Source organism: Leptidea sinapis, chromosome 2, assembly GCF_905404315.1.
Source record: "Leptidea sinapis chromosome 2, ilLepSina1.1, whole genome shotgun sequence".
NCBI classification, from domain to species: domain Eukaryota; kingdom Metazoa; phylum Arthropoda; class Insecta; order Lepidoptera; family Pieridae; genus Leptidea; species Leptidea sinapis.
The window spans coordinates 9,307,724-9,329,738 of record NC_066266.1 but is presented as its reverse complement, the minus strand read 5'-3'; the positions used below and the strand labels follow the sequence as shown (position 1 = coordinate 9,329,738).

The 22,015-nt window shown below is 35.4% G+C and overlaps 3 protein-coding genes across 6 annotated transcripts in view; 2 read left to right on the top strand and 1 right to left on the bottom strand.

Moving 5' to 3' along the window:
- Positions 1-2,026, top strand: part of LOC126975782 (PAS domain-containing protein cky-1-like) — a 192,988-nt gene extending 190,962 nt beyond the window's left edge. For 3 of the 4 annotated variants that reach the window (XM_050823833.1, XM_050823825.1, XM_050823837.1), the window contains 2 exons: positions 28-626; positions 1,419-2,026. In XM_050823833.1, the coding sequence (XP_050679790.1) occupies positions 28-626; positions 1,419-1,465 (646 nt within the window). In that variant the 3' untranslated portion in view covers positions 1,466-2,026. Of the gene's footprint in view, positions 1-14; positions 627-1,418 lie in introns of those variants that run through there. The other variant, XM_050823834.1, reaches the window with a different exon arrangement.
- A 49-nt stretch (positions 2,027-2,075) lies between these two features.
- Positions 2,076-5,273, bottom strand: LOC126975581 (mediator of RNA polymerase II transcription subunit 24). The gene has a single exon (XM_050823535.1). The coding sequence runs from the start codon at positions 5,103-5,105 to the stop codon at positions 2,166-2,168; it is 2,940 nt and encodes a 979-aa protein (XP_050679492.1). The 5' UTR covers positions 5,106-5,273; the 3' UTR covers positions 2,076-2,165.
- A 2,162-nt stretch (positions 5,274-7,435) lies between these two features.
- Positions 7,436-22,015, top strand: part of LOC126976314 (tRNA (adenine(58)-N(1))-methyltransferase catalytic subunit TRMT61A) — a 137,375-nt gene continuing 122,795 nt past the window's right edge. Inside the window, exons 1-4 of the mRNA XM_050824599.1 lie at positions 7,436-7,725; positions 11,394-11,550; positions 11,803-11,945; positions 15,958-16,087. Coding sequence (XP_050680556.1) covers positions 7,531-7,725; positions 11,394-11,550; positions 11,803-11,945; positions 15,958-16,087 — 625 coding nt within the window. The 5' untranslated portion in view covers positions 7,436-7,530. The remainder of the gene's footprint in view (positions 7,726-11,393; positions 11,551-11,802; positions 11,946-15,957; positions 16,088-22,015) is intronic.

The window sequence follows — 22,015 nt, the reverse complement described above, 5'->3', positions numbered from 1 at the left end:
ATGTTTAACTGTAGTATTAACTTTCAGATACCATATTACACGAATTGAGGATACGAGACCACAACAAAATAATAAAAGAAAAAGTAAATCCGAAGAGAAAGCAAGAACACCTGTCCCTAACATTTCTCCGCGTTTTGTAACCAGCTCTGGCGCTGATACATTAGTAGCAGTCGCTGGATCATTGGCTAGTCGAAGACCAGGATCGAAAAACTTCAATATATCAGAGCCAGAGATGACTGACCAATGGAATCCAAGTCCAACGTGGTCAGAATCTGCGCTACAGAAAGTCCCAGACGTTTGTCATCAAGACCTGAGTCCTTATGTGACGACAACCCCTCCAACACCCAGTGGAACTCCATCTGCGTATTCTCATAACTATAGCCATACGTTCGTCTTCGACTGGTCTCCTGAACAATACGTTCCTCACACTAACAATAGATGTAGCACCATAACTTCGGACAGTTCCTATCAAGATGCGTGGAGGAATCATAGGACTTCTTTCACTAATTCAGAAGAAACTTCTGATGAAAACTGTAGTCCCAATAGGTTAAGCTTAACGATGACAGTCAGAGCACCGTCGGAAAACAATACACAAGTGGATAGTGAACTGCTTAGAAGGCAAATTGGTGAGTGACCTACACGTAAAAGTGTAGCTATACGGAAATATATGTAAGTTGGTAGGAATGCCTTCATTCAAGTCATTGAATTTTCTGACGAGCCTGTTCTTTTAGCAGCTAATCCTACTACTGAGTGAGTGAGTGACCTACCTATTGATTAACTGAATATAGAATGTATACTTTGTTCCTTGCATCTACCTCTTTACTAGTAGGTACCTTAAACATACATACATTTCATTCAAAATTTAGTTGAATTCGTTCAATCCTAGGTTGAATTCGTACGTAACTATTAAAGAAGTAGATACCTACCTACCTTGGTACTTCACGGATAATTGCATTTGTAAATGAGATCTTGCTGACTCCTGACTTGAAGTATGAGTTGAATAAGTAATCTAACTTCACCCCTACTCCGCGGCCGGCTGGAATGGGTCATCATTATTTCAGCTGGAAGACAAAAGGCCTCCTCCAAAGATCGCCATGACGATCGGTCCTACGCTGCCCTCATCCAACCTATTCCGGCGATCTAGACCAGATCATCCATCTTATGGGGGGGCCTACCAAGACCACGTCTTCTGCTACGTCGTCGCCAGGCAAGAACCTTACTGCCCCGACGGCCATCTGTCCGTCGAGCTATGTGCCCTGCCCACTGCCACAACAGTTTCGCAATTATTTGGGCTGTCGGTGACTTTGGTTCTCCTACGGATCTCCTCATTGGGTCTGGTCAGGAATGGGTCGTGTTTATGTAAAAAAAACATAAACACAAGTTTCTAATAACATTTAAATTTGTATTTTTTATTACAGATCGCTCTCACCCGGACTCGCCCGGTGCCAAAAAGCCGGCGTTATAACAGCTATAGCACAATTTCTATCAAGTATTACCTAATAGTAAAACATTGTTCTGTTACCTTTATATATGTTTAGTTTAGGTGAGTAGATAATAAATACATTCTGGAACTCTCCTGTGATCTTCGTAAATACACATAAGGTTGTAAAATGTACATAGATGTAGAAATTTTAACTAAGAATTATTATGTGTACAAATTGTAACTAAACCGTCCACTTAAATTTAGTCGAGCTGTCATATTAAATGTGACAGGTACATTGTGAATTTTATTGTTGTAAATAATTACATGAATGTAATTTAATAAAGTTGTAAGATTTATTAATTATGTTAAATTATATTATATTTCTCCTTCAAACAATTAATTCTGTGAAATTATTCCATTACTCTTAATTTTTTTTTGTTTCTTACTTACTATAGATTTTGTGATTGAAATTTACCCGAAAACAGATATTAAAATAAACTTTGTAAGTTTGCTTGTAGGGTACAAGTAAAGCCATTTGAAATTAAATTAATGAGATAGTTATGCATAATGAAAAAATTGCAATAAATTGTTGTCAAAACAAAATGTTATTTTATTTCACATCTACCCTCTTTTTAGGAAATCAAACAAAATATTCATGGTATAAGATATATATTATGAAACATTTGTAACATACTATGTACACTTCAATTCTTCCCTTAACCTAAAAAACCATGATAGATAATCATTCGGGTCTGAGCCTCATATTTCTCAGCAGGCAAAGGTCTCTAGCAGCATCTTTCCTACCATGTGGTGTTGATAAATCATATAACCTCAAAATAAAACTTATGTCAAAATTATCCGGCAAAGCTTTAATAAGTGTAGGCACTGTTTCAGTTGGCATTTTTTGCAAGACCAACTGAGCTCTGTCTTGACCACATTCTATGATATAAATAAGAAATTCAAATATAAATTGAGTTTGAGGTGTAATCTGCCCGTTTTTCCCTGCCAATTGAGAGAATGATCTAAACAACATTTCCAAACATGATTGTAAAGGTTCTTTCAATACGACACCAGATATGCTTTGCCCCTGAGAGAAGTATGCCAAACTACCATCAGAGGAGTTATTATTAAGTCTTCTCAATTTACTTGATGGAGCAGCATCTAAATCCTCACTATCTTCATGGCGCCGTTTACGTCCGGCTGATTGTTTAGTCAACATACACTGTTCAAGGGCAGCAAAAATACAATAAGCTGAAAGCTTCGCTAATGCAGCAGCTTGAGGTTCAACTAATGTCTCACTCAACTTTGCATTAAACAGATACTGTGGTAACACATGACGTAATAGTGCTTCTGTACAATTTTCGATATCCAAATAAAACATGGCAAGAACAATATCTACTGATCTACAGAGATCTTCCTGATAACGAAAACTAAGTGTCTCTTTGATAAGATTTGTCACAAACCAAACTGGACCTGCAGTGTTTAACAAACTTTGAACAATATGAGTTGCATCAACATGCAAATATCCTCTAGTTCTGATATCATCCCATACAGACTTCAACTGTTCCAATATTGGTTGTCGTGAAATAATGCCGTGTGAGATGGTTAATGCCTTAGATTTTGAGACTGATGGTGGCTGAACATCATATTGCATTTTATTAATTATTTGACTCATCAATGCTGTGCGCTCTTTGAAATTTTCAATCTGTGCCAATTCCACATCACTGGGTGGAGTTAAAAATTGTTGCAGCATATTAATTGGCTTTAACACCACATCTCCATGGACCATATTGATATAAGAACATAGCCAAACTGAGCCACATACTGCTAAACAAGCCATCTTTTGTCTCATTGAGTCTAACATTCTTTTTACATCAGCAACAGTAAGAGATCCTTGTTCCCAAGCAAAGAGTATTTCCTTGACTACTGCACTTACATTCATAAATAAGTCATGAGGTTTTAGATTTGTATTTTTAAAATCAAAATCAGACGCACTGAGATGATGAATGAATATATCAACAATTTGTTGATCACATTTTAATACGATTTGATTGGGACACTTCTGAACACCTTTTTGTGGCATACAATCCCTGACCCATTGTTCAAAAAATGAATCACCATTTTCATCTAATACCTCAATTCCGTAATCTTGTACAATTGAACAGAGAATAAGAAATGTCATATCAAATATATATACCTTAGATTGTGTTGCACCTTTCTCACTAGCGGCTAATAAAGCAAACTCATTGAATTTTATAAGTCTAGAAACAAAGAGTTTTAATTTTCCCTCAACAGTCGCTACAGCAAGAATAGTATCCAAAGTTGTACTCCCAACAATTTGACATAGCATGTTATAAAATGATTCATGAGTATTGTGGAAATCACCACACATTGTCTTCAATATTCCAGTCAATGTTGGCTCTGCTCGAGTTAAATAAAGAGGTACAGGGCCTTGTAAGCCAGTTGGCTCTAGTTTTTGTAACTTAATATCTTTTGTTTCTCGCTTTTGATTAAAATATGTCAAGTGACTCTCAGATACAACATTCAATTTTACTAATGACTCTAACAATGATATAATGCAATTACAAGAGTTCTTAGAATCAACCACATCTAGCAAAGGAGTACTCTGTAATAGCATTTCAAACGCTTCTACAACTTCACCAGAATATTCACTTTCTTTACTGTTTGTACCACAGGTATTGTGGAGATACTGAATTTCTTGAGGTATTCTGAGGAATGTAAAGGCTGCCCATAAAGCCTGTGTAGAAGCATCTCTACTGGCATCATTCAACGACACAAAACATGCTCTTATTATTTCGCAATATAGTCTTGATAGTGAGAATCCTTTGATTCTTTTAATAGTCATCAATTGACTTGCTAGCTGTAGTACATCAACACTTGCATTAGATAACACATTAATAGCTATCAGAGCCTGAACACAATGTGTAACTGTTTCGGGCGTAACATTCAATGCAGCAATTTTATCAATATTCATATCACAAATCTTTTGTAACGTCTCATGTATTGAAGCTGGTGCCTTAAATTGTGTATTCATCAATATAGCAGACGAAATTTCTTGACATTTCTTAATAACTTCATTATACTCCTCCGGATCATTTTGCTTTGCTAAATAGAACATTGCTTGTAAGAAATCTGAGTTTACAATTGAGTTCAATAGGGAACTTGATTTTTCTAAGAGTTCTTGGCCTTGGATTGGATTTGATGAAATATATTTGCTGAGTGAATAGTGGTACACTTGCAATAACCATAGGATGATAGATGAAACTGCACTAGCCAATATTTCCTCTTCCATTTTACCCCGACATGTTACATTGTCAATGAATGTTTCCAAGAAATCCAGTAAGCTTGAAATACAATGGGCCTTATGAAATGCATCGAACTTTGCGATTCTTTGTAATACAGCCGCATAGGACACAATGTGCGAAGCTAACGAATGTTTTAAGTAAGACATTACTAGCTGGTTAGCTCCACATCCAACCATTGCTTGTTGAAGAATACAATCAGCTAAGTTGTAAAGATCTCCACTGACTCCTCTAGGAAGAATCGTTTTGATATTAATACCCCATTGAATGTCCGTCCAGCGCTCACGCCAAGCTTTTAAAATAAGAGCTTTTAATGAACTCGTTTTGCTCGTCATTTTGGACGCATCCATAGTCACCATTTTTTACACGTTCTATAAAATGTTTTCAAACAAAATAAAACTAAAAAGTACAGTTGGTAATACGTCAATCTCATTTAAAGCCCATCATTGTGCTTTTCTTTAATAATAACAGAAACTTTCACACACAATCCATACAATTTATGCACCTCGCACTAAAAATTACAAATTAATAAAAAAAATGCAGTGTGTAGGTACTCTATCGACTATTATCGAGTTGCAACTGTCAACGTCAAGCTGTGCACAGATAATAAAAATATTACTGTCGAAGGTGAAAGGCGGAGAGGTTGTAGATATCTACAAAAGGTTTTATCAGGGTTTTGAATATTATCACTTTATTCAGCTGCAAGCGTTGACAAGTTAGGGCGTCATTCCGTCTGATTATTAAAATGTGTTATAAAAAAATCCCTTATAATATTATTTCCTAGAATAGGTACCTACATAATGTGAAACATTTCTCCCTTTTTAATTATTTTATTTCATATTCTCATCGATTAATAAAATACCATCTTCAATTTTACACAATATCTAACCATGAAATATATGTTATAAATATATATAAAAATCCCATAATATGCAAACAAATGTCAACAAAATAGTACCTAACTAAATAATTTGTTTTCTTTTTATACTTAGTAAAAAGAAATTGAAGAAAAATTAGTCTCCTATTTTCTACTAAACTGCCTTCGCCTGTTATTAATGAATATGACATTTGTGGTTCATCACATCATCTCATCATAAATCTCCAAGCATAGCCCTCTTCATTGCTCTCTAAGTGACCATGATTGAGCTTTCTCATCAGGCTCATAGCTAGCGACCACGTGTGTGTACCATTCCAAACACTTCCCAAACCCTATGACATGGATGTTAGACATGATCTTCGTCTTGTCCATGTTCATTTTGAGACCTACTTCTTGGGATGTATTGAGGTCAACGAACACATGGCTTAAGTCTTCCATGGTCTCAGCCATGATAACGATATCGTCTGTGAATGGAAGATGAGTGATATATTCAGCGTTGATATTGAGCACAGTCCATTCAGCCCAGAAGCTTAAAAAAAATTCCAACGCAGCGTTTAACAGCTTGACATCGCCTTGTCTGTCTTCGCCGCTGCAATCGGAAAGGCTTTAATAACTGATCCTGGAGATGGAATGACATAGTGGCGTTTCCATAAAAATACTTCATATCTTCGATATATCGATAGTCAATGTGACACCTCTGGAGAGACTGAAGCACCGCTCAGATCTCGATCGAATCAAAAGCTTTCTCACTGTCCAGAAACGCCAAGCATAGTAGCTGGTGAATGGTGATAAAGTGAATCTCATTTCTGATGGCACCATTGAGACCAATCCAAGTCTATTTGCATTGTTCCAGCTTCATGAAAAAGGAGTTCGTCATATGATACCCTCCATCTCCATAATGTCAACTAGCATCTGGCTTCGGGCGTTCAAATTTTTATAACGAAATTGCCTCTCAATTCATTGCCGCTACGTTTGCCTAGTTTTGAGTAATTGTCTCCAATGACGTTGGAGTAGATCTGTCTTAGTGTGACCCTGTCTGCGAACTTCAGATAACCCTGCGATATCCTATTATAGTCTTCTCGCCGGTCCGCCCTGTCTTAACATTATATGTGGCCAGGGCAAATGGTCATTATTTAAAGTAGTCTTACCATACCCGGGGATTCTTATTCTTCAGGGGGTACCCCTGTCCCGTTGCTTATTTGGGTGCTGCCGGTACACCATAACTCTCATAGGCAGTGACGCTGATAACCAAGTGCGAATTCGCTCGCTCACTAGACCTCATCATTTCTTTTGGTGATATTTTTAAACTATTAGGCCTTCAATTTTGCCCTTGAAGCAACTTTAGTATTGTTTCTTTTTGTTCGTTTGTTTAGGTTAGTTAAAGAATATGATAGATGGGTAAGAAATAATACATTTGAAGCCCATGAAATTACCGAAATCCTCAGATTCACTTAGCACGCTGCTGACCTTTAGCCAGTACTGCCACATTTCAAACATTTCTACAGGGGTGTGATTACAGTTTTTGAATTATTCTACTACAACAATTACGGCCTTTTAAATTAATTCGACACTTTTATACAAGATAACACCAGACTTTACTGCTCTAAAATATATAGTGGTAAGTATAGATTGATTTAAATAAATATTTTACACATGATTATAAAGGATCATAAAATAATTTACAATATGTTTATAATGAGCTCCAACTCGATACATAATATGTAAATCTCAATAGTTAAATTTTAAAATTAGTTCTAATACAAATCAATGATAATGTGTTATCACTAACATCTGTCAAATGTCAATTACACATGGTTGGGATGACGGTTCTGTTTACAATTTTGTTTACTTTTTGAAATTTGTTTTATTGGTTATTTTGGTGTATAAATTAATTTAGTATTTTAAAAATGAGTTTTAAGACTTACAAAAATAAAATAGATGAAGGAGACACAGTTATTCTTTATTTGAGTAATAACCTACACGCCATCGATGTGAAACCTGAAATAAAAAACAAAAAAGGTGAAATGGTAGAAAATGTTTATCAAACAACTTTTGGCGCATTGAAAGTACGGAATCTTATAGGAGTTGAATATGGTAGTCGTGTAAGTATATTGTATCAATACTGGTGACAGTTAATAGTACAGAAACCGGCTATTCTGGAATTAATTTATTCCTATTACTAATCCAAGTAACCTCAAATAGTTATAAATAAGTAGATAATTTACTTAACAGTATTAATATAACTTTAATACTGTTTATCAAAGGTATTCAATAAAAAATAATTGTGTGCTGTTGTAACGGAAACAGATTATGTCCACTAGTGTCCTAAAAGTTACAAAAGGTTATAAGTTAAAAACATCAATTATTACAGTAAATTTTGGCACTTTGATCGAGTAATTCTTAGTATTTATTAACTGTATTATGATAAAATATGTTTTGCAAAAAAATAATTCAATAATTATTGACTTTAGTATATGTAAATCTGTGAAATGATGTTTGTTTCTTCTGTGGAAAATGTAATTTTTTGAATGGAAATTTCAGGAGGTATAAAATTGATTATCTAAATATCTCATTATTCCATACACTGTTAGTTCCTTTTCTCCAACAGAAGTGATGATTTCACTTTTTGATGACATATATGAATATATATGAATACATTAAATTAAAATTATTAATATGGAGAAGGGTACCAAGAATACTCGCACTAAGGGTACTAAGAAAGCCTACCAGTGGGAGGCTCCTTTGCACAAGAAGCCGGCTAGATTATGTGGTTCACAAAGGCTCCAATTTCTGCCATGAACAGTAATGTGTAAGCATTACTGTGTTTCGGTCTGAAGGGTGCCATAGCTAGAGAAATTACTGGGCAAATGAGACTTAACATCTTATGTCACAAGGTGACGAGCGCAGTTGTAATGTCGATCAGAATTTTCGGTGTTTTCAAGAATCCTGAGTGGCACTTCATTGTAATAATCAGTTACCATCAGCTGAACGTCCAGCACGTCTCGTCCCTTATTTTCATAAAAAATAGCCTAATTTTCCATGTTGAAGAGCTAGGCTGAATTATTAAATTGGTTACAAAATATATAAGTTGTACAATAAAAAAAATTTGTTTCTTTGTTACTGTATAAGAACAAGAATAATTTAATGATATTTTATTAATCATTATATAACTAAATTATGCAGTATGAAAATATTTTTATTAGTTACATGTAATTTAACCTAACTTAACTTAATAACCTTCTTTATTACAATATTGTTCTTTCTACAAACATGAAATAGCATGAAAAATACAAAAAATTAAGGAATTTGGAGGAAGGAGGAGGAATAAGGAACTACTTGCATGTGTACATTAAAGTACACAGCCTTTTTTAAAGAAGATCTTACAAAACATTTTTAAAACCTTATAATATATTAGTGGACCCGAAAGACATTGTCTTGTACACACATCTTAAATTTTAAAAATTGGTCCAGCCATTTCTAGGTGTTCACTAATATACACATGGGCAGGTGAATTATATTATATGAACTGAATTGAGAATCTAAACCAATCTCAAATTCACTGAAACACACAAAAGAAATCATCAAAATTGGTCCAGCCGTTATGGAGGTAGTTCAATTGTGAATCTAAACCATCCTCGAATCCACTTAAACACACACAAAAATAATTCATTCAAATTGGTCCAGTCGTTTAGGAGGAGTTCACTGTCAACATGTCATGTACAGAGGAAATATATATATAAAGATATATACCGGATGTAACTTAAAACATTTGAGATATTTAACTATGTTTTTTGAGGTTAGCTGATTTTGGAAATCAATAGTGGAGTTGGCATCATTTGGATAATACCAAGAATGGAGGTGGTGGTATTTGAAGGACTAAAACTTAGTAATCTTCTAGGGAACTAGATCATTCTACAGAATATGTAAATCATAATTATATATATATATACTAGTTGATCCGAAAACAAATATTGGAAATAAAAATAATTATGGGTCCTAAATCCAAATTAAAACTATCCTGTCTCTCAAGTTGGACTAAACTACATTCCATGAAGTAATCTCCCATTTAAATCTGTTCATTCGTTTAGGAGTCCGCCATGGACTGTAAGACAAAACAATGTGTCACGTAATTTATATACGTATATTAAGATATATATATATATATATATATATATCATATTACATTTTAATTTTATTAATGGAAAAACAAAAAGGCACCTACTATGTTAGGCACTTAACACACAGTATCTATTAAAGATGTACAATATAGCATGATACATCTTATTATATCTTTCCATAGAAATCAACAGAAGACCACACACAACAGTTATAATGTACCTTTCCACATCTTAATATCTTAAGATACAGAGTGATATAAAAATCATCTTAAAAATATTAATACAAAGTCAAGTTTTATACCAATGAAGATAATACATTAAGATAATTAAAAGCTATATATACATCCCGGAATATAAAGTATGTTAATATACATTTTAGCTGCAGTGTGTGAAGGCCTTAATGTGCTCTTTTTTCACCACTTTATCCTTATTATTGTGGGAACTTACGGGCCTGTTTCTCAAAGTATATGCCCAACAATTTTAGAGGGCGGTAAAGTGCGACAAGTTAGAGGCTACCTTGCACAGCATGCCGGCTAGATTATGGGTACCACAATGGCACCTTTTACTGTGGTAAAACAGCTGTAATGTGTAAGCATTATTGTGTTTCAGTTTGAAGGGCGCCGTTGCTAGTAAAATAACTGGGCAAATGAGACTTAACATCTTATGTCTCAAGGTGATAAGCGCAATTATAGTGCCACACAGAATTTTTTCAGAGGTTTTTCAAGAACCCAGAGTGGCACTGCATTGTAATGGGCAGGTCATATCAATTACCACCAGCCGAACTTTCTGCTTGTCTTGACCCATATTTTTTATAAAAAAAACGTTGCTCCCAGAACAAAGGGCAGAAAAATTAACTTTCCGCGCATGTTTCTCGTTCGACATTTAATGCACAATATAATAAAATTGCTAAAAAAACTACTACCATTCAATTGTCGAAAGCCATTCAGCCATTTGGGAATGTTTGGTTGTGCTTACTCAATTTTATTGGGGTTTATTTTAACTTAAGTATCTTAAGACCCCAATAGACTCGTAATATCTATATATTCGAAATATAAACAATTCAATCAACCATCGGAGGCGAGCGGCCACAGAATACTGAATGCTTATTGGTCAAATACAGATAATCACAACATATCATAAACAACTTACTCATTACAACGCTAATTGTTACTGTGTATTTATTAAAGTCACAGAAAGATTTGATATGAAGTTCGCCATTTATTAGTAGTCTGTGGTATTATGTGGATTAAATGACATTCTATACATATAGACATTTCATATAGTATTAAAACAAAGTCGAAATATGGGACATGCCACAAATTACTAGAAGACTGCTATATACATTGCCGCACTTACTCCAGTTGTTTAAAAATAATTCTGGGTCACAATAAGCAGCAATGTATAACATTTATTAAGTTCAGGTTTGATCGGACAGTGACAGTTGACACACGACGTAGGAGAAAAGTGGGCTTACATTGTCTTTAAGCACACTTTTGGTGTTCCGATATGAGACTGTGAATGATATGTCCTTAAATGTTTATAGAATGTCATTGTGTGGTTGTGTTAACATATGGCCGATAGAGGTCAGCGAGTAGAATATTCTTAGCTAATCTGAATGATTATCAAAAAATAACTATTCATTAAATTTATAGGTAGAGCTCTCAAAAGGCTGGGGTCACGTCCTGCAGCCAACACCAGAGCTGTGGTCATTAACATTACCACATCGGACACAAATTATCTATACTCCAGATATAAGTATGATAGTTCTTCAGTTAGATTTGGTTCCTGGATCTATAGTTGTTGAAGCAGGTAATTAAAATTAAAATAAACAATACACTTGAAGATTTAAAAAACATTTACCTAACTGAGATATTTGAAACAATATTTAATTCTGCCGTATACGTGAGAGAAAGGGAAGCCAGACAGACTGGCGCCGTAACGCGTTACGTAACGAAGCGCTTTACCCTCCCATAAGAAGTTATCACTACAAAATGTGATAAGTGTTAGCGAGTAATACTCTAAGATTTTATTTTTAATATTGAGGGTAGTCCTAATTTGCAGGAACAGGCAGCGGTTCTCTTACACATGCACTGATTCGCCGCGTGCGCTCGCATGGCCACGTGTATACGTTTGACTTCCACGACCATCGTGCTAAACTCGCACAAGAAGAGTTTGAAAGCCATGGCTTGGCAGATTTCGTTACGGTATGTAATTGCATTGTCATACAATAAACAATTTGATTCACAATCACGTCCAAAAATTGTCTGAAGTAAATCTCTGCCTAAGCAGAGTTTTCAGTTGTGTTTAGACCTCGCTTTGAATACAATGCCACGCAATGACAAAATGTTCAGTGAAAGACTGTCCAAATAACAGCATATCTAAACTTAACAAGTGTTGTATGAAACTAGGTTACAAAATTATGTAACTAACTTGATGTGTTTACCTTTTTACTTTTCACTAGAAATAAGGGATTGCTTGTATCTAATTCTAGTAGGCTTCATAAGATACGTAATAGTTTGTAGGGTAAACGTATACACTTTTTTATAATGTTTTATAAAAAAACAAGCAGCGATACCCGGCGTCGCTCGGATTAAATTACATCGCATGTTTAATTATTATTATCAGTTACACGCATTTTGAAACTTCCCAGATCAAATTTTTTGAATTTTCTAGACTGTTTCGCATCAATTTCATCAATTGTACACATTTTGGAACTTTCTAGATCATTCCAGAAAGCCTTAAAAGTTTCTAGATTGATTACATCAGTAGCACACATTTTGGAACTTTCTAGATCATTCCCGGGATTTTCAGAATTTTATAGAAGTTTACATTAGTTAGTAAAGGACAGATGTATCTATATATTATCACATTTTTGCCCCCCACAACCACCCACTTCCGCCCATCCCGTACAAACTCACTTATGCACACCAGGCGACCGAGGGGTATTTGCCATCCCAACGGGAATTTGATAGAAGATACGGATGATAGAGATAAACGTGGACATACGTACTTCATATAATATATTAAGATGTCTCTGTCGTAAATCCAACTACTCCACAGATGAATATCTAAGTGATCGGGCAGCCTGGTAATAGATTATGATTATTTTATAGCAATAGCAATGACACTACAATATTGTATATTTTATTAAAAAGAGCGCAAAAAAGAATGCTTGGAGAGTTTTTGCGACGCTTCTTCTCTCTCAGAGCGCCATTTGTTTCCGAAGCGTTAGTAGTATCTATTATATTAGAAATGACATCAAAAAAAATCTAAAGGAATCAATTTTGAGAAAATACATACATACCCTTTAATTTCTTAATAATGTTACTTTCAATTTTTTGACATTTTTTTTTTAATTTGTTTGATTATGATTCAGCATTATAAAAAAATAACAACTTCAAATTTTCACTCATCTACGATCAACAGTTACTTTTGTATCGCGATTTTAATATCGGCAATACAACGTTTGCTGGGTCAGCTAGTAATAATAATAAATTCTTTATTTCGACCAACAAAAGATCATAATGTGTTAGTAACAAAGTCACTTAAAACCTAGCGTTAGTACAAGATATCTTAAAATCTAAACCTTCCTAATCTAGGACCGGACCCACTTGTCAGCACATGTATCAAACAGCAGTGGTTCAGGTTCTGACAATCGAACCTGTGAGAAAATGCCCTCAGAATACCATTGGGGTTAGCCCAGACCCTACTCAACAGGACGTACACCGCTTACTCATAGTCGCGTAAAAACAATCTATGCGTGCCTCAGCGTTTGCTGGGGATGTTTATCCCCGACGCGCTTCAGTATCTTGGCAGCACCAATAACATTCTAAACGCATTGTTATACTGACTGAACACGCAGGGCATTGTACTGCTTCTGGGCATAGTCGACCCACAGACTGCTCGAGTAAAATGAGGTGCAGTAAGCTTTGAAGAGTGTGTTACATCTAATACCTAATGTTAGATATATATTGTGTTGCGTCGGAGCATAGATAAGTAGATTCAGTTTTTTAAATGCGTGTAACAAAAGCTTCGTAGAATTGCAATTAGGTATTATTTACTAGCCGACCCGACAGCCGCTGTTCGTAAAATATGCTCCCTGTTGTTATTATGAAATTGTTACACCAGCTAACGTCAGCGTGTCGAATTTGCGTGACGGTGTGCACGCGCCTCGTAAAAATTCACTCTGATAATTATCCCTAATCGCCGCTAAGGAAGTATACCTTCAAAAAAATAAAGATATATGCTTAGTGAAGTAATTTAGCACCTTAGATTAAGGATTGGTCTCCGCTGCGCACTAACTAGATACTGCACTACCTAAGAATAGCTTTTTTATTAAGGCAACTATTAGATGCTTGTGAATGTGGCATCTTGACACAGAATGCCATCTGTCAAATTTTCTAACAAACGCTTCGTATTATTTTACATTGAAATTAATAAAATACAAAATACTTACTGATGATATGTGATCCCAGTGTCTTTCTTATTTTTTGTACTATGATTTTTACAACGTTTTACTACGCAACCCGGGCATACTGGTTTCAATTATTAGCAAAGTTTAACAGAACGTGTGGCACGTCAACGTCACACATTGTTCGAGTACGCCAACTCGGGTGTGGTATTATTTGCCGCACTTTGCGTCTACGCCAGCGGTATCTAGTTGGAGTGCAGCGGAGACAAATCCTTAATCATAGAGTTACCACCCTTCCGTGCGAGCTGACAGCGCGCGCATGTCTTGTGCCTCGAATTGCGTGTCTGTCACAATATTGCCTGCACACATTCGGTTGCGTGTCAAACAACTAAATACAGTGTAATCTCATCGATAATCTCATTCTTACAATCTAAATGAACACTTAATTTTCTGTTTTAGTGCGTTTCAATCTCGTTAGGGTATGTAGGTTGGTTGTACTGTGATTTAGTATTGATCAACTTACTTCCTATCTTTTTGATCTCATGGTTTAGACACTAGATTGCATTGTTTGTAGACTGGCTGAGCATAGGTTTGAATTCGAAGATTGAATCGATGGAAAAGATTTCATAATTTATTTATTACAGTTGATAAGAAGAGGTCGTGGGATCGAGTCCCGCAACGTTCCTAAAATATGGTTTTCAAATTTTATTTGTGTATTAATCCTAGAAGTAACGTATCACTTTAAAAACATAACAAATTGTTTAGATTAACAAGAGCGACATCTCAAGTCAATTTCCTAATTTGGAAATATTGGGGTTGAGCAGGTTATCAACTGTAAAGTAGATCCTGTAGATGAAGCCACAATCTGGGAGTGGAAAAAAGCATACAAGATTTTATGATGATACGTCACTCAAACGGTTAGCTCAGTTGGCAGAGTACTGGCACGAAACGCCAGAGGTCGTGGGTTCGAGTCCCGCATCGTTTATAAAATTTTATTTGTGTATTAATCCTATATGTGAGAGTAATCACTTTAAAAACATAACAAATTCTCAATATGTTCTTGATAATGTTCCGTATGTTCATAATAGAAACTGCTACAATCATCAAGTTAACACGAGCAAACAAACATAAACCACACACAAACTTAAGGTTGAATTAGTAAGTCTTTTATAGGGCGATGTGTGAAATGCTTTTACAACATGATGATTGATAAAAATGTTTAAGTGGGAAAGGTTATTATAACATAAATGATACCGGTGCTGATCACAGGAGCGTTGCTGACTTTTAATAGATTCTATATATCATATATATATATATATATATATATATATATATATATATATATATGATATATATATATCGTATATATATATATGATATATATATATCGTATATATATATATATTCTGAATATCTAAGTGATCGGACAGCCTGGGACTAGATTATGATTATTTTATAGCGATAGAAATGACTGTACAATATTGTATATTTTTATTGAAAAGAGCGCAAAAAAAAGAATACTGGGAGAGTTTTTCTTGCGCCGCTTCCTCTCTCTCAGAGCGCCATTCGAAGCGGTAGTAGTAACTAGTAGTTATTAGAAATGACATCAAAGGAATTCTAAAGGAATCAATTTTGAGAAAATAAATGCCTTTTTATGCCTTTTTAAGGAAGGTGTGATGTCTTGTAATTCCTCTGGAGTTGCAGTAGTGTGATCACCTAACATTAGGCTAGCCATATGCTCGTTTGTCTCTCGGAGCGCGAGACAATCTAAAAATTATGTCATAATTATGTTTTTTTTAATACAGGTAACACAAAGAGATGTCCTTGATCAAGGATTTGGAGAAGAGCTATACGGAAAAGCGGATGCCGTGTTCTTAGATCTGCCAAGCCCTTGGGCAGGAATACCTCACGCTGTCAATGTTATAAAGGACGAAGGTAGGTAATAGTATTATAGCGATTTTGAGGATATCTTACTAACGAATGATTTTACTTGGTAGCCAAAAACTACTCCGCAATGTATACAAATGATTTAAGTTTTCATTAGTGTTAATTCTGCCAATATTTGTTTTTAAACAATTCGACACGTGTTTCGCCTGTACACGAGACATCCTCAGGATGTGTTGTCTCGCCAAAATCTGGCATATAACAAATATTGGCGAAATTAACACTAAAGAAAACTTAAATCATTTGTATAATTATTGATTTCCGCAAAGTAACGCCTACTTCAATAAATTTTCTTACTCCGCAAGGGCCAAAAAGAAGGTATATTTTTGTATGCAAATAAAAGAAGTGTACGTCTCGGGACGCCCGACAGAATTTATAACTTAAGTCCAACTATTTAATATTGAAGCTGTTCAACTTGACAAAAACTTATTAATTAAATTGTATGTACCTACATTAATATGATAATGTAAGTGTTATTTATTTAAAAAATCTTTTATTGATTATAAAATATATTTTATCTAATATATAAAATTCTCGTGTCATGGTACATTGAACTCCTCCGAAACGGCTTAACCGATTCTCATGAAATTTTGAGTGCATATTGGGTAGGTCTGAGAACCGGAAAACATCTATTTTTCATCCCTCTAAATGTTAAGGGTGGTCCACATGAATTTTTTTTTTAATTTTTTTGACATTTTTTTTAAATTTGTTTGATTATGAGTCAGCATTAAAAAATACATACAACATCAAATTTTCACCCATCAACGATCCACAGTTACTTTTGTATCGCGATTTTAATATCGGCAATACAACGTTTGCTGGGTCAGCTAGTTCTTAGATACAATTCTTGAATATGTACATTAGAAATTTATGTATGTACATTATTAGTATCAATTTTTAATCGTATGAAAGGAACAATTGGTTGGAGTGAGAGACGAGGAGCCTGCCTACCGCTGCGCTATGCGTGAGAGAAAGAGAAGCCAAACAGTTTGGCGCCGTAACGCGTTACGTTACGAAGCGGTTTACCCTCCCATTAAAAGCTATCACTTTTAAATAATTATTAAGGTACAACGATATATACGCGTCTACATTGTTTACCTGACAATATAAAATCTATAGTTTTTAATTTATATTATTTTCTCTATTTGTTACTAAGCTAACTCGATAGTATTAATCGACTTATCTCCAATCGAACGATGTTGATATAATCAATTAGCATCGATTCCTGCATGCATCGCGAGCTCGTTAATAACTTTGTACAACTAGTTGTTTATAACCAACATAACCCCATATATTCGAATTAGCAACAGCGATACAAATTGCATTCGTATAAGCTAAACAGCGCAGATAACCTATCTACAGGAAACTATAGATCGTTATAAATCGACAGAATCGATTGCGATCTGATCACTCGGTGTCGATTATTCCGATCTGTAAGTTATGCGTTTCAATTCAATGGACAAGCTTGTTGAACTCGATAACGAATTTTGTATCGATTAATCGCTTAACAATCGATTTTGTGTCATGCGAGGGCTGTCAAAACGGAAAACAAGATTATTTTATTGACTTATTAACAACTAGCTGACTCGACAGACGTTGTTCTGTATAATATAATAAATGAAATAATGTTTTGTATGATTTTCTCAATAATATATCATAACATCAAAAATTACTTCGTAAAATAAGCACCCTGCTGTCGTAATGAAATTGTTTCACAGCAGAACTGTCAAACCGTGCGTCAATAAATTCTCTCATAGAAATTATGTATGGACACATCAGAGGAAAAACAAATTTGTTGTTTTTATTTATTTTAGCAGCATTTTCCTATTTATTCACCTTTTAAACCTTCTCTGGACTTCCACAAATAATTTAAGACCAAAATTAGCCAAATCAGTCCAGCCGTTCTCGAGTTTTAGCGAGACTAACGAACAGCAATTCATTTTTATATATATATTAACAATAACTATTATGTCTAATTGACATTGTGCGTAACTTTTCGACGTTCAAATACTTAAGTTAAAAACTTACTCAGCTTACAAAGAGAGATAATTTTTAGGTAGGATAGAGCTGGGTCAGACTAAAAATTGGCTAGGTAATAGCTAAAACCTATTTTTGCTCCAGTTAGGAACCGCAAAATAACATGCCAGGTGTATCACTTAAGTGTAAATGACAAGCTACGTCTTACACTCGCGATGCGTCAGTCACTTTGTTTTAGTGTTGCTGAAAATAGAGGCTAACAGGTCGCCGCTATTTATTTAGACGTGTCCACAGGTGGCACAGTCTAAACGTATAATTTACCGGAGCTGTATACCTATTAACTATTAGCAGTTCATTAATTTAAAACAAATAGCAAATTAAAAAAAAAAACCTTTAAAATTTTTACTCTCACATTGTTCCTTCACTGGCAGAGACAGTAGGCTCATTTTTTTAAAAGAGTAGTAAATAAAATTATTTTTATTTTAAAAAGAAATAGCCCATGACATTTTGACCAAGATCTTAAAACAGTTTTGGTCAAATATACACATTGAGAAAACAAGATTCATAATATTGATTTATTTTCTGAAGTGAAAACGTCTTTATCCGCGTTGGGTACTGTTTGGTAGGGTCTTATGGGTTCGCGTCAACGACACGCTCATGACTAGCGCACGTGATAAATAAATAATAAAAAAAAATATAAATTTATAGTTATATATTATCCCCCTTATTCATAATGGTCCGCTAACTTAAAACAGCTGCTAAGGAGTGTTTTTTCTCATTCTGACTTAGGTCAATAGAAGAACACAGAGTGAGAATTAGCAATGCTTTAAGTTAGCAGACTATTATGAATAATTTAAGACACTTTTACGATGGGTGAAATCTCGTAAGTTCCCGTCACCGAAATGCTTATACAGCAGTCTACCTGTATTCTGTAGATATACAGCTGACGTATTGTGCAACATTAGTGCTGTGTATATCTTATAAGTGAAATTGAATGTATTAAGTGAAAAGTTTAATCTGTATTTACTGTGCATTGTTGAAATATTGTATTTGTTTGATTAATATATTATTGAAAATAAGTTTTAAAATAAATTGAAATTAATAATTTAATTGTGAAATTTTAAATTTTAATACGAAAAGTTCTAAATATTCACTTCTATCAGCTATCTACAACTGCCGAATTTATTTTTCATTTATACAGTCGTGTCTCAGAATCCGTTCAACTTCGCGTGAATTCCCTGCGACGAGACCGCCTACTAAACAATTCCCGTCACACGAAGCTAGTTACAAAGCTCTAATTACATCCAATCGGATTTGAGATAAATTAAGATCCATTCACTTGGAAATTCATTTACCTCTGTTATCCTTGAAGCCTCTTAACTCTCAGCTGCCCATTGTTAAGTCACAAGTTGACAATGACCTTACATTCTTGAACGCTTACGAATAGATAGTTTAGCCCTAATCATGCTTGGCATAACGTCATATCCTGGAAAAAATAATGCTATTTGAGGGAATATTTGTCAGGGTGAATTCTTTTATGATGCGCGCACACCTACACTCAAATTCGACTCAATTATACATCATCAGCTGGAAGACGTCCACTGTTGGACAAAAGCCTCCCCCAAAGATTTCCACGACGCTTTCCTGCGCTGGCCTCATTCAACGTATTCCGGCGATCTTGACCAGATCGTCGGTCCATCTTATGGGGGCCTAACGACACTGCGACTTCCGGTACGTGGTCGCCATTCGAGGACATTACTGCCCCAAGGGCCATCTGTCCGTCGAACTATGTGCCCTGCCCACTGCCACTTCAGTTTCGCAATCATTTGCACTATGTTGGTAACTTGTATCAAACATCGGACTTAAATAACTAAATTATGCGGTATAATAATATTTTCATTGGTTGTATTTAATACCTTCTTTATTACAATATTCTTCTTTCTTTATACAAACAGAAAATAGCACGAGTAATAAAAATGGGATTGTTTTATTACGCCATAGAAAAATACTTAACTTCTTGCGTGCGTACATAAGTAAGTACACACACAGATTTTTATTCCACAAAATAAATATGAAATAAGCCTTTATTGCTGTTCACAAATATTTTAAATGACACCTAACGAAATATAAACTTAAATCTAAATTATGTACGTTATGTTAAAAAGCTTGTCTTTGGACAAAGGCCTCCTCTAAACATTCCACGCCTCTCTGTCCATTTGGATCCATTTAGACCCAGCTACTCTTTTTACTTCATCATCCCAGCGTTTAGTTTGTCTTTAGTGTTCTTCTTCTTCCATCTCTTGGATACCAGTCGGTTATTATTTTTGTCAATTTTTTTTATTTTTCTCTAAACATATGTCCTATCCATCGCCATTTAAATGTTCTGCATATTGATTTTGCGTTTGCCCATTTTTATGCAATAAAAGCCAAATGGACAAGTTTTGCGTGATCTCAAGGGGTGAGGCAACCGACCATGAACATCCGCAATACCAGGGGTCAATGGTCAAGAGATGCGTTGCCAGCCCTTATTTTGGGGGTATGCTCTATGCTTGAAGGTTCTTAAGTCGTATTAGTTCGGGAAAATTGCAGCCGGTAATTGATTCCACAAAGTGGCTATGCGAAACATATAGCTTCTTGCAAATCGCGCGGTTGTAACCTATTGGGACTTTGACTTGAAATGTCGCTCTTTCAAGTCTAAACAATTAGCTATTTTTTAAAGTGATAACCGTTTTGGGATTAATAACACAAATTAAATTTGAAAGCAAAATTATTTGAACGATGCGGGACTCGAACCGCGATCTCTCGCGCCACTCGCACCACAACGGCGCCTATTTTTGTCGTGAAGTAGAAATGTGTAAACATTACTGTGTTTCGGTCTGAAGGGCGCCGTAGCTAGTGAAATTACTGGGCATATGAGATTTAACATCTTATGTCTCAAGGGGACGAGCGCAATTGTAGTGCCGCTCAGAATTTTTGGGCTTTTCAAGAATCCTGAGCGATGGTGCACGAATCATTTCTTTCCAAGCAATGTTGAAAATCTCTTTCAACGGGATCATCAATTCTAGTAACACCATGATGACGAAATTAACAATTCGATATATAATTAAATAATAATTCCAATGGCGAATTGGCATTGAACTTACATTGTTAAATAATTACAATTAAATAGATATGTAGCGATTGCTGTTCTTGTTGATTCAATATTAATTGACTTTCAGGTTTTGCCTTGATTGTGCTTTGTTTGTTTTAATTATTATAATTATCCAGTATCAGCTCGATCCATTTGACCGCGTGCAACGCAGAGCAGTACGAATTGTCGGGGACCCAGTGCTCTGTGAACGGCTGCATCACTTGGCGTTGCGTAGAGACATCGCTTCATTGTTTGTCCTCTACCGCATTTATCATGGGGAGTGTTCTGAAGAGCTGTTTCACCTGATTCCTACCGCCGATTTCCACCTTCCCACGACACGCCACAAGGCAGGATATCATCCCCACGATCTGGATGTGTGGCGGTCCTCCACAGTGCGGTTTTCAAGGATCTTTCTTCCACGTTCTACATAGCTGTGGAATGAACTTCCTTGTGCGGTGTTTCCGGGACGATACGACATGGGTACCTTCAAAAGAAGCGCTTACACCTTCTTTAAAGGCCGGTAACGCTCCTGTGATTCCTCTGATGTTGCAAGAGAATGAGGGCGGCGGTGATCACTTAAGACCAGGTGACCCGTACGCGCGTTAGTCCTCCTTTTTCCATAAAAAACTTTGAGTGTTTAGGAGTGTCCCGAAGAGCTGTTTCACCTGATTCCTGTTGCCGAATTCCACCTTCGCACGACATGCAACAACTAATTAGGATATTTAAATTAAATTAGGGTAGAGTGTGGTTTTCAAGTAGCTTTCCTCCACTTTTCCACGTACTACAAAGCTGTTAAATGAGATTCCTTGTGC

Excerpts from the sequence above, each read along its gene's own strand:
- LOC126975581 (XM_050823535.1), bottom strand. The coding sequence starts at position 5,105 with ATGGTGACTATGGATGCGTCCAAAATGACGAGCAAAACGAGTTCATTA.